This window comes from Cydia splendana, chromosome 1, assembly GCF_910591565.1.
Source record: "Cydia splendana chromosome 1, ilCydSple1.2, whole genome shotgun sequence".
Classification (NCBI taxonomy): Eukaryota; Metazoa; Arthropoda; class Insecta; order Lepidoptera; family Tortricidae; genus Cydia; species Cydia splendana.
The window spans coordinates 33,004,394-33,015,958 of record NC_085960.1 but is presented as its reverse complement, the minus strand read 5'-3'; the positions used below and the strand labels follow the sequence as shown (position 1 = coordinate 33,015,958).

The 11,565-nt window shown below is 39.8% G+C and overlaps 2 protein-coding genes across 2 annotated transcripts; one reads left to right on the top strand and one right to left on the bottom strand.

The window, feature by feature from the left end:
* Nucleotides 1-2,244: 2,244 nt before the first annotated feature.
* Nucleotides 2,245-6,032, bottom strand: LOC134805994 (protein SCO1 homolog, mitochondrial). The gene is made up of 5 exons (XM_063779179.1): nucleotides 5,626-6,032; nucleotides 4,795-4,918; nucleotides 3,566-3,647; nucleotides 2,937-3,063; nucleotides 2,245-2,681 (listed from the first exon to the last, which is right to left on the bottom strand). The coding sequence occupies exons 1-5, from the start codon at nucleotides 5,896-5,898 to the stop codon at nucleotides 2,532-2,534; spliced, it is 756 nt and encodes a 251-aa protein (XP_063635249.1). The 5' UTR covers nucleotides 5,899-6,032; the 3' UTR covers nucleotides 2,245-2,531.
* A 1,743-nt stretch (nucleotides 6,033-7,775) lies between these two features.
* LOC134805987 (pro-resilin-like) lies at nucleotides 7,776-10,959 on the top strand. The gene is made up of 4 exons (XM_063779167.1): nucleotides 7,776-8,112; nucleotides 9,502-9,603; nucleotides 10,171-10,347; nucleotides 10,764-10,959. Exons 1-4 carry the CDS (start codon nucleotides 8,095-8,097, stop codon nucleotides 10,947-10,949), a joined length of 483 nt encoding a protein of 160 aa, XP_063635237.1. The 5' UTR covers nucleotides 7,776-8,094; the 3' UTR covers nucleotides 10,950-10,959.
* The last annotated feature ends 606 nt before the right edge of the window (nucleotides 10,960-11,565 follow it).

Sequence of the window (11,565 nt, the reverse complement as noted above, 5' to 3'; positions counted from 1 at the left end):
ATAGGTGAAAACCGCATGAAAATCAGTTCAATGGTTTTTGAGTTTATCGCTAACTTTCATACACACAAACAGACAGACGCGGCGGGGGACTTTGTTTTATAAGATGTAGCATTAGACCACAATCTCATCCCATATTAAGTAAATGAGGTCGAGGATGACCAATCCTTTCTAAATCTATCTATTCACTGTTGATTCGATGACAGAGAGAACTAAGTTTAAAATGGCGAATAACAGAAAAACTATTAGTAACAAATTAATTTATTTCACTTAAACAAAAATAGTTCGAAACTATAGGCATGTCTAATCTAATTAAAAGCTTTATACGGATGCGTCATCCACAGATTTCAGTTAATTCGTCTTTTATTCCCGAAAGTTAAAAACGTAAGTGAAAGAATTACCCAAAACTTTGATAAAGCCCAAAACTGTCTATTCCATATGGATCTTAACACATTCGACACCGCGTACCCGACTCTCGGGCACTCGTAAACTTTACTCAGATGCCGGCATACCCGCTAGTCGGGCAAGAGCTATAAACCTACACGCGACGCCGAAGTGCCCGACAGGCGGGCAAGCATTGCATCTTCACTACCTCAGGGCTGCCACTGCCACTAACAGAAAATATTGTAAGTCTTCTGATTATTATGTGGTCGAAAAGTTGGTACAGTTGATTATTATATTTTATTACTTCACTTTGTATTTTTATTTACTTTACCTAATGCGATTACAAAATAAAAATTCTTATTAGTTGTTTACGTGAAATTGCATACACGGGTATGTATCAATAGGAGTTAGAATTTTCGTAAATCGTACAACCTAATTTGTGTTTACGAATATTTAGTAAGTATAGGTATACATCTATTTCATGAGTACTCATAGGATGATTTTTGTGAAACAAAATTCGGAGAAAAATAAACCAAGAAATTCAACTAAGTACCTAACAACATTCTAACTTCTAAGCGGCAGTTCTCAGAAAAAGACAACAGGTCAGTCATCATAAAACAGCACTGCACTGCAACTGCGTGGAAGCAAAACGTAACAAGTAGCTTTGAATAGTTACGATAATTAGTACGTTCGTACACATACAATAAAGTCGCAATTTCTTTGACAAAAGAATGTAGTTACTGTGATCATACACTTAACCCTGGAGATGTTGTTTACCATCCCTTATCTAAAGTCTATTTCAATAGAACTTGCTAACTATGTAAACAAACCGCCATATTGAAATTGTCTCTGAATGATGAATTTACTAGTGATGGGCAAGACTCCTACTTACTACTTTACTAATGTCAAACCATCTCGAATAATAAAATACCAAAAGTAAAAAACAAGTAGTTACATATTTTTAATTTGTTTAATCACGATCAGAAGACAATTTAGTACTTAAGAATGATGTATTGATGTATTATATAACCGCGGCGGTAGGTACAGATCATGGGTTGGGTAGTGTGTAGCGGGTTTATATCACAAACTTTAGTCACAACACTACCCATCATAGGCAATTGTAGAATTTAAAAGAAACAAAACCGTCATTCCATCTGGTCCTCATAACCTAACTTATGAACCCATTTTAAACTTTTAATTGAATATCCAAGATACAGTTATATATTTATGTATTTTACGGAACGGACCGTTTCAATAGTGTATATGTGTATGGTTTCAATGGTATTTTATGAGGTGGTGTAAAAATTCAAAGAGAAACAGTGATAAAACAAAGTTACGTTGTTTGTTTACATAGTTAGCAAGTTCTATTGAAATAGACTTTATTTGAAGTTTGCGACCCGGGTTTTTTTTCAACCCGGTCTCGGTGTAAAATTGCAATCGGAGCCATTCCGTAATGGTTTGTGATGTGCAATATTAATAAATGTTGATGATTTGGCTTTGTGTGATTTTATTCATTTCCTACTGCCCCACTGAATGCATTGTGATAATTGATAAAACGGGGAGCCTAAACAGATGAGACAGCAGATTTAATTTTATCCACGTACTTATACGAAAGTTACTTGGCACAGCCCTGAGCGTCCGCCGCTTGCCCGACTAGCGGGTTCGCGGCGTGCGGCATTGAGTTGCACGTCGTTGCCCGACTAGCGAGTACTGTCGGTTTCTGGGGTATTGTTTGAAATTTTGCCTGGTTGCGAAAGTGTTAAAGTACATATGTACCTAAACTAAAAAAAAACTACTGCACCCAGTCGTCCAGCCAACGGCGTCATTCCATACAATGTTATTTGTATGTTTAATAATGTTATATGAATGAACCACGTATTTTCGTTTACATTCTTTTAAAATCCATATGGAATAGGACTTCGGGACCCGCTTATAGCCGAGATAAGTCAAAAATCACTAAAGTAACAACTCTAAGCACGAAGAATTCCGTACATTGACCCTCCTATTCCTATCTTTACCGCACGCGCATAAATATTTTGCTGTCCCACTCACACAGTGTCATTGGCCGTGCTTAGCGTCCTTACTTTACCAGAAAATAAGCTCTAACATTTTTAACTTCGAGAACAGAAGAGAACTGTGTGAGGACTCATTCAGAACCACGAGGAGTTCTTGGAGGCCTCGTACTTCTGTATGTTGACCAGCATGGAGTCGTGGATCTCCTTCGCGTTGCGGTTCTGCCCGTAGTAGTCCACGAACTCGCCCTCCGGGTTCACCAGGTATATGATGATGGTGTGGTCCACCTGGAATTAATAAGTTGTGACAAAAATAAATTTTGTTAAAAGTTTATCGCTGAATGTAATTTTCTTTCCACAGGCAACTAATACTCATCAAGACAATTCTATCGACCCTAAACACAATTAGTTTGCGTTGTTTTATCACAGAGTTCTCATGGCCACCTCCTGTCTCCATCATCAGCTCCATGTCATCAATTGCATTGTCATCCAATTTAAATAAGTTTGGAAAATTTCAGCTCAATCGGGAAGAGGGTCACTTACGATGTAGTCATTGTCGACGTCCTGCGGCCCCGCGCTAAAGTACACCCTGTACGACTTGCACGCCTTCTGAACTTGCTCGACGGTGCCGGTCAGTCCCAGGAACCGTGGAGAGAACTCCTTACAGTATCTGCCGATAACGTGAACATGAATAGTTATTGCCAGTCAAAATTGAATGATATTACCGGGCAATAAAGATGATCCTTTGATCACAGGAGACAAAATAAGTGGTTTAAAAGAGTGCATTAAACTAAAGAGCTCCGTTTCACTTACGCAAGTTATCACATCGACATATTGTCAAATTTAATGACATTTTGCTCCCATAATCAAAAAGTTCACACATTCGTGGTTTTATTGAAGGTTGGATCTTTTGTGTCAAAATATAGGACTACAGCAATCTTCACAGTGCCAGATTTTTTTATAAGGGCTGATTTAGACGGCGCGCGAACTCGCATGCGATTTTAGTTACATTGCGGACTGTTGGTTACGTCCAACCGACCGATCAAAACCCGCAATGGTCTGAAACTCGGATGCGAGTTCTCGCATCGTCTAAATCGGGCTTAAATAGGTAGGTATCAATGATGTTTGATTTTAACTAGTCAGTTAATTGAATAATGTAATAATAAACTTACTTTCCCACAATTTCAGGTGTATCTCTCTTAGGGTCTACAGATATAAATACTGGCTGCAACGGTGGTGCAGATGGAGTGGAATCTGTAAACAATTAAGTCTTTTGTTATGATTATTGTAACACTATGCACTTATGTATCCTTATCGTTACTATTCCTTAGGAACATTTATTATATCACTTGTGAATGCAATTATTTGAATACTTCAGAAAATACTATTGGTATTAGATAAAGATAAAGATAAAAAATAGTTTATTCAAGTAGGCATATTACAATGCGCTTATGAACGTCAAATAAAACTATATCGGCTCCAACCCTACACCTCTGCCTCGAGAAGATTTAAATCCCCCCTCAATTGGAGGAGGGTATCCCAATATGGGCCCACAACAAACTCGGCAGGGCACATCTTTTCAAAACATTATTACATCTTATAATTAACATGCATTACGAGTAAATAAGAAAAATACAATTTAAATTACTATAAATTTCATGCAATTATACTCAGTGGGTATATTACTTTATAGAACTTTGATAAAAAATAAAAATTAAAAATATATGTACATGAAATCATACAAATACGTAGCTCTTTCAGAAAACATATCAAATTCTTATAAAAGGAAAAGAAAATAAAGTCAATAATGAGAATACATATTATATGAATCTGATTGATTGTTATGAGATGCCTTCATAAAATTTGATGTGCTTTCTTACCTGAGCTGAGTCACCTATAACTCTACACATAATACAATGCTTTTAATTGCTACTTGTTCTTATTACAGTTTCTGGTTTGGGCCATGCATGTTTGTCTGTCAAGTAGTCCTCGACTCTGTAATAAGCCTTCAACATCAATGACTTTTTTAAGTAATCTGATTTTGATTGGTTGGAAATTTTGCAGTGTCAAACCAAATTCAGCTTCTCAAAAACATTAAAGTTATACCCCCTTATTCATAAAACTTTACAGGCCTAGTTTAGTTAAATTATGTTAATAATCCCTTTCTTACAAATACATAAGTCAAAATGACAAATAAGAACAAACGATTATTAGCTAATTGAGGTTTTTAGCGCGTTTATGAATAAGGGGGGATAGTGTTATAAGTGAAATTCTGATGAAATGCTCTTCCAAACATTTATTTTCAAATGAAAGTGATACAGCAACAAAACACAATAGCCAACTGTGACGATAGTTGTATTCTTGCAATTTATTCCAATAATTATAATTTTCATGAACTCACCATGCTTGTTAACAACCTCCGCTAATTTCTCCAGTTCATCGGGGCAAATGTCCGGACAGTGGGTGAATCCAAAGTATATCAATAGCCATTTGCCTAGGAGATCTGCACTTTTTACCAATTTGCCCTATAACAATAAATAAACATGTTTATGTTAGGGTGGTATTCCATCTGTCCAATGTATATTGTGTATCACATTCCGCTTTAATGAGAGAGTGAGACGCAATGACATTGGACAGGTAGAATACCACCCTTACACAACTTATGTGTATTTGTGTTGCACAATTTATGTGTAATTACATACAATACCAGCAAAAAGTGGTCATTTAAATAGAGAGGTTGGAGATCATAGAAGACATTCATCTGGTAAGCATCCTATGAAAATGAGAAACATCCTCAAAGTCCAAATATTGTGTGCTTTTAGCTCGTCATTTATTTTGTAAGTAACACTCAATTATATATATAATCTTCTATGTCGTGTCCGACTATATCGTCCTATATATGAGATGAAATTAATAAACAACACGGATGACGGGATACATAGACACATAGAGGTCTAATATAATATCTAATATACCTTTTTGTTATCATTCCAACAATATGGTCCATGTATATGGCTCGCAAAACCGAACTTTGTCTTAAATGTCGCACTGTGCACAATAAAGCTGCCCTTGGTCGTTATAAGTGTAAGCGTAGATCGGCTTAGGTCGACTCAATTATATTTTTATTGAATGCTGATCTAACTTGTAGTTTCAATACAAAAGCACAATGAGACAGAGGCTGAGTGACACATTACTAAAAAACATAAGACTTATTAAGCAGTTAACTCCATACCTGCGTGTCCACGAGTTCAAAATCTCCTCCGATCTTAGCCTTGCCGAGCTGCCGCTTACGTTCCCTATCCACCGCCTCCTGCTTCTCTTTCCTCACGTACAGCATGAACCCCGTCAGCCCGCCGCCCACCACCGCCGTCGCCGCCATGGACTTCCACGTTATAGGCCCGAAGAACTGTTTCGGCTTCCTTTTAGGAGGCTGAGCGCATTGCCGCACCAGCGATGTTGAAAACGCACGGCATGCTAACCTACTATTTCGTACTAGGGAATTCATTAAAAGCTTGTTTTGTGTTATGAAGGTATAGTTAAGAATGTATTTAGTAGTTTTAAATGCCTTTTCCTGTTCTACATGCTCCTCGATGGGAGTTTTATCGTATCAGCTGGCTGTCAAACCTTCAGATTGTCAATGTCACGCGTATGTCAAAATACGAATGACGTGTGTTACCAGAAAAAAAGTACAATCATCGATAGTATCGATTCGTTTCTCTTCGATACTGCAATAAAAATGTATAATAAAGGAAATTACAATCAAATATGTATTTTATGTATTTTAATTTATAATATAACTATAGTTTATTTATCTTGATGCTTCTTTATTCGGAATCATAGCATTTAAAATAAATAATAAATTATGAATGGCTACATTTAGTCAAAAAAAAACACGCAAATGCCATTTAAAAATAAATATATTTTCTTTTTAATTTGTGTCAAATGGCTGATAAGTGCCTGAATGAATGAATACTACTATAATAATAAATATTGAGAGATGATGACACCCACGCTCGTCAGTTATGAGATTGTACATCCCACGGAAGTGTGAAGGCCGAGGCTTCCTAAACGCCAAGGATCTCCACAACCGCGAGGTGTACAATCTCAGGAATTATTTCCTTAACAACGAGTGTGGGATGCATCGTGATGTGGTGGCAGTAGACAGGAACCTCACGCCGCTCTCCTTGGCAAACGAGAACTGGCGCAAACCTGTGGTACTAAGTACTGCGGATCGCAAGGCGGCATGGGAGAGTAAGGCGCTACACGGGCGGTTCTACAAGGCCCTCACGGGACCCGATGTGGACCTGCTCGCGTCGGTGAACTGGTTACGATTCGGGGACCTCTTCGGAGAAACCGAGGGTTTTGCCTGTGCAATTGCGGACGAAGTGATGATGACGAACAACTATCGGAAATATATCCTGAAGGACGGTACGGTCGACATTTGTCGGGCATGCCGCCGTCCCCGAGAGTCACTCAGGCATATCATTTCCGGTTGTTCTCATCTTGCTAACGGTGAGTACTTGCACAGACATAATCTCGTAGCCAGGATTATTCACCAGCAACTTGCTCTTCTATACGGCCTTGTGGACCGCGAAGTACCGTACTACAAGTACTTACCTGCGCCTGTTCTCGAGAATGGTCGTGCCACGCTCTATTGGGATCGATCTATCATCACTGACAGAACTATTGTCGCCAATAAGCCTGACATCGTGCTGATAGACCGATCGCAGCGCCGGGCCGTGCTCGCCGACGTCACCATCCCCCATGATGAGAATCTCGTGAAGGCCGAGAAGGACAAGTCCAGCAAGTACCTAGACTTAGCTCACGAGATTACCGCCATGTGGGATGTTGACTCGACGATCATTGTTCCGATAGTTGTGTCAGCGAACGGTCTCATAGCGAAGAGTCTCGACCAACACCTAGAGAGACTCTCGCTGGGTGGTTGGATCAAGGGTCAGATGCAGAAGGCGGTAATATTGGACACGGCGCGTATAGTACGTCGGTTCCTCACTCTGCGGCCCTGACCACCGGCAGCTTGGGCCAAGCCCCGCTGCCGGCGGCACCCTAGGTTAGGTTTTTTATAATGTGTTTATATGTATTTTTTATTGTTTTATAAGTGTTTTTATATTTTACTTTTATATTCATATTATAACAAACCTAACTTAAGACGAAAAATAAATAAAGAGAATAATATTTTAATATTTAAAAAGGTTAGTTAGAGTAAGATGTGAAGTGAAGAGGTAGGGACCTCCATACATACCTACCTTAAATCACACTTAAATCACATTATTGTTCTATTAAATGGTTTTTGGCGGTATTTTTAATAGATATCCGCACCGCCTATAGACAAAGGAGGGTAATATTATTAGTGACTATGTCTGTCTGTTTCTATGGTACACTGCAGTCTAAACATCAGTGAGCACAAACAGTTTAATCAACCACCGTGTCACCTAATTTGCGGTAAGTACGCAGATTTGCAAGGCTTGAGAAATGAAACTATTTAACACTTGTACATTATTAGTATTATTACTATAATTAATAGCAATTATCGGTTGCTTTTCTGTCGAAATTTTCGTAGGTCGTGCTCGTCGGTAATGAAAAATGCGAGGGGCGGAGCGCGCAACCGCAACCCCGCGGCTTTATATAGACGGAGGCCTACATCCTGCCGGCATTGTCGGACAGATCATTCATCTCAGTTAAAATGTGGAGAATTATTTGCGTAAGTTAATTTTGAAGTAATTATTATCAGTCAGGGCAAATGTACCATGCTTATATACATATATGCTTATATACAAAGACGAATTAAAGTGTTAGTAGAGGCCCGTTCATCGTGACCACACTTTTACTAGTGTCGTTCATGGTATAATAATATACTCCGCCTGGTACTCTATTCCGAGATTCGCGTATGACCTAACTGACACGGGCCTACGTCATCATGCTGTTTACAGGTTCTCAAACTTTAAAATGTGGGAGAATTTTAACCAACGGTGAAAATTATTTTAACGGCATTAATTTTAAGTTATTCATGTAGAAACATAGTAAAATAAAACAAATCTAATGTATTAAATTAAACTTTATTTATCTAAACAAGACAAACGTTTGAAAAACTAATTCACAGTTACACGTTAATTACCAAGCTTACGACGTGAAAAGTTTGGAAAACACTGCGACTGCTGACACTGAGCGAGAAGGAAATAACAATTAACACGCGTTCGACAAGGATGACGGTCAGGGCATGAAGTTATCTAGATCCGAATTGTCAAATGTGACAGCGCTATACTGTGTTGCCAGTAATGTAAACAGAATTACCCGAACGTCTGAAATTTCTTTCGTGAATCGGAAGATATTGCTAACGAATAATTAATAAAAATGACGTGTTATTGTAAAATTTAAGCTAAAATACATATAAATGAAAATTATAAAATTATAAAGAAATATTTTAACTTATTAACCATAGGTATAATGTACCCATGTAACATGTTATGTTGAAATAAAGTGGCAATGTTATTGTGACGTAGGCCCGTGTCACTCTGGGAATAGAAGACCATGTTTTATTAGACCATGGTGTCGTTATTGAGTGACTTAAGTTCTTTTAGTTTTTGTAGACATATACATTCAGTTACTTTTCAAATTGGCTGTCTAATCGAAGTAATCTACTGTGAAACGTCTGTAAGTTGTTCGTCTGTAATCTTAATACTAGAGGAACTCGAAAACAAGTGACTTTGAAAGGAGTAATGCTTACATTATTAGTCAGGAGTTTTTAAAACGGAACTGACTGGAGCTCAAACTGAAAGTATAAGTAGTTAATAATGCTCTACCTGCGCCAAAGAAGGCCAATCCTTATTTTTATTTTTCTTATGCTTAATATGAGCTTGCAGTTTTGTCTATGGTACTTGCGAACATTTGAACCCATTCACACTTATAAAAGTTTAGGTATGGGTGAAAATGCTGACACTAATCCGCGTCACCGCCATGTCCCTACAAAAGCATGAAATTTAGAAACTAGGCACGCTTGAGAACCGGGCCTTCTTTGGCGCAGGTACCCTACGTAGTAGGTATATCTACCTACCGTACCGTTATTTATACCGTACCGATTGCATTGTTTCAGGTATCGTTGTTAGCTTGGTTTCTTCTGGTAACGGATGTGGCGAGCCAGGAGTACCTCCCGCCCAAGCCCGGCGGCGGCAAGAAGCCTGCTCCGGAACCTACTGTAAGACTGTCCTAAACTAAACCTGTAACTGAACCTACTGTAAGGCTGTAAACTAAACCTGTGACTGAACCTGCTGTAAGACTGTAAACTAAACCTGTAACTGAACCTACTGTAAGGCTGTAAACTAAACCTGTGACTGAACCTACTGTAAGACTGTAAACTAAACCTGTGACTGAACCTGCTGTAAGACTGTAAACTAAACCTGTAACTGAACCTACTGTAAGGCTGTAAACTAAACCTGTGACTGAACCTACTGTAAGACTGTAAACTAAACCTGTGACTGAACCTACTGTAAGACTGTAAACTAAACCTGTGACTGAACCTACTGTAAGCCTGAAAAATAAATAAAGAGATTCAGCCGTAACTCGAATCCTTCCTTACACAGTTGTATTATATCAGGTCGGATACAGTAACAGTGTCAGATTCTATGTGGCTTTTGGTTCATCTTATGACGGTTGCACTGACTTTTTCTTCTAAATCACCCGCCAAATTCACCCCGTTACAACAAAACAATTAAACCATGGTATGCATAAGAATATACCTATATGTACTCCACCGTTCTTCCAGTTACCAGCGAACTACGATTTCTCATACAACGTGGAAGACAGCGGCGTGAGCCTCGACTTCGGTCACAACGAGAAGCGAAAGGACGATCGTGCGACCGGCTCGTACCACGTCCTACTGCCAGATGGGCGTATGCAGTTGGTGGAGTACGAAGCTGGACCTGATGGATATAAGCCACAGGTTAGTACCCTCAACGAGGACTTGGATTCTAGGCACAAGAAATATTACGGATTACTCCACCTGTCCTATCCTACCATGTGTTTCTTCCGACGGATAATTGCATTTGGTCTATATCACGCCCACGGATACAAATTAGGTACAAGTAAGTTTTGAGTTTTTTCATTTGCGATATGATGCCGTCTACAACCCATGATTGTCGCCACAATAGTGATAGAAAGAGTCCCATCAGATGTACCACAAACCACTGGTGAGTCATGATGTACCTAAGACTATTTCTTACATCTACATCTGCTGATTCTTCGTCTACAGCCAGCATACATACATTTACAAGCTACAAATAGGTAACGATAACTGATTTTCTCGTGGTACCGTAGCATTGACATCGCTCCATTTATAGACATATTTTCTACAACCAGGTGATGTACATGGGCACAGCAACGTATCCCGCGCCGGCGGCGGACAAGTTCGACGGCTACCACTACAACGCGGCGTCCAACCGCCAGAGCGTGCGGCAGGCCGCGCCGCGCCAGGCCGCTCGCACCGCGCCGCCTCCACCCGCATCCCCCGCTCCTATAGCCGCCCCCGCTAACGCCACGCAATAGACCTTGGATCTGCAAACTATAGCCCACGGGATGAATCAAGTCTGTCCGGCCCACTAAAACAGCCCCTATATCATACAATTCAGTCAGTGCGGCGCCGCCCACGCCTATCTCGCCAGCACCTGTAGCAGGCGTGGCTCACTCTGCGATTTCGTCGCTTTGCTACAGGTAGCTAAAAGTACATCCGTTCCACACCAATTTTGGTGGCTAGCCATAAGCCGCGCGTGGCGCTGTCGCCACCTAGCGGCCGTATCTGTCCTGATCGTAACAGACGCGTTTTGTTAGAGAGTGAGTCTTCTGTACCTAGTACTATTATTTATTCTGTGCCTGTAGTGGCGCCTGCTAACGCCACGAAATAGATTATGGATCTCCAAACTATGACTCACGACCGAATCTAATCTGTTCGGTCCATAAAAACAGCCAAATTCCGTATAATCTAGCCAGTGGGCCTCGAGCCGCCTGCTAACGCCCGCAATAGACTAAAATCCCCTCTTAACTGGACTCTATATCTCAGATGATCTTTATTTGCGCAACATCAGCTACGATAACACAACCCCGAAACATGTACCTAATCAAAAAACACTTTATGTGGTTTCCACCCCGAAAAAATAGCCTTACT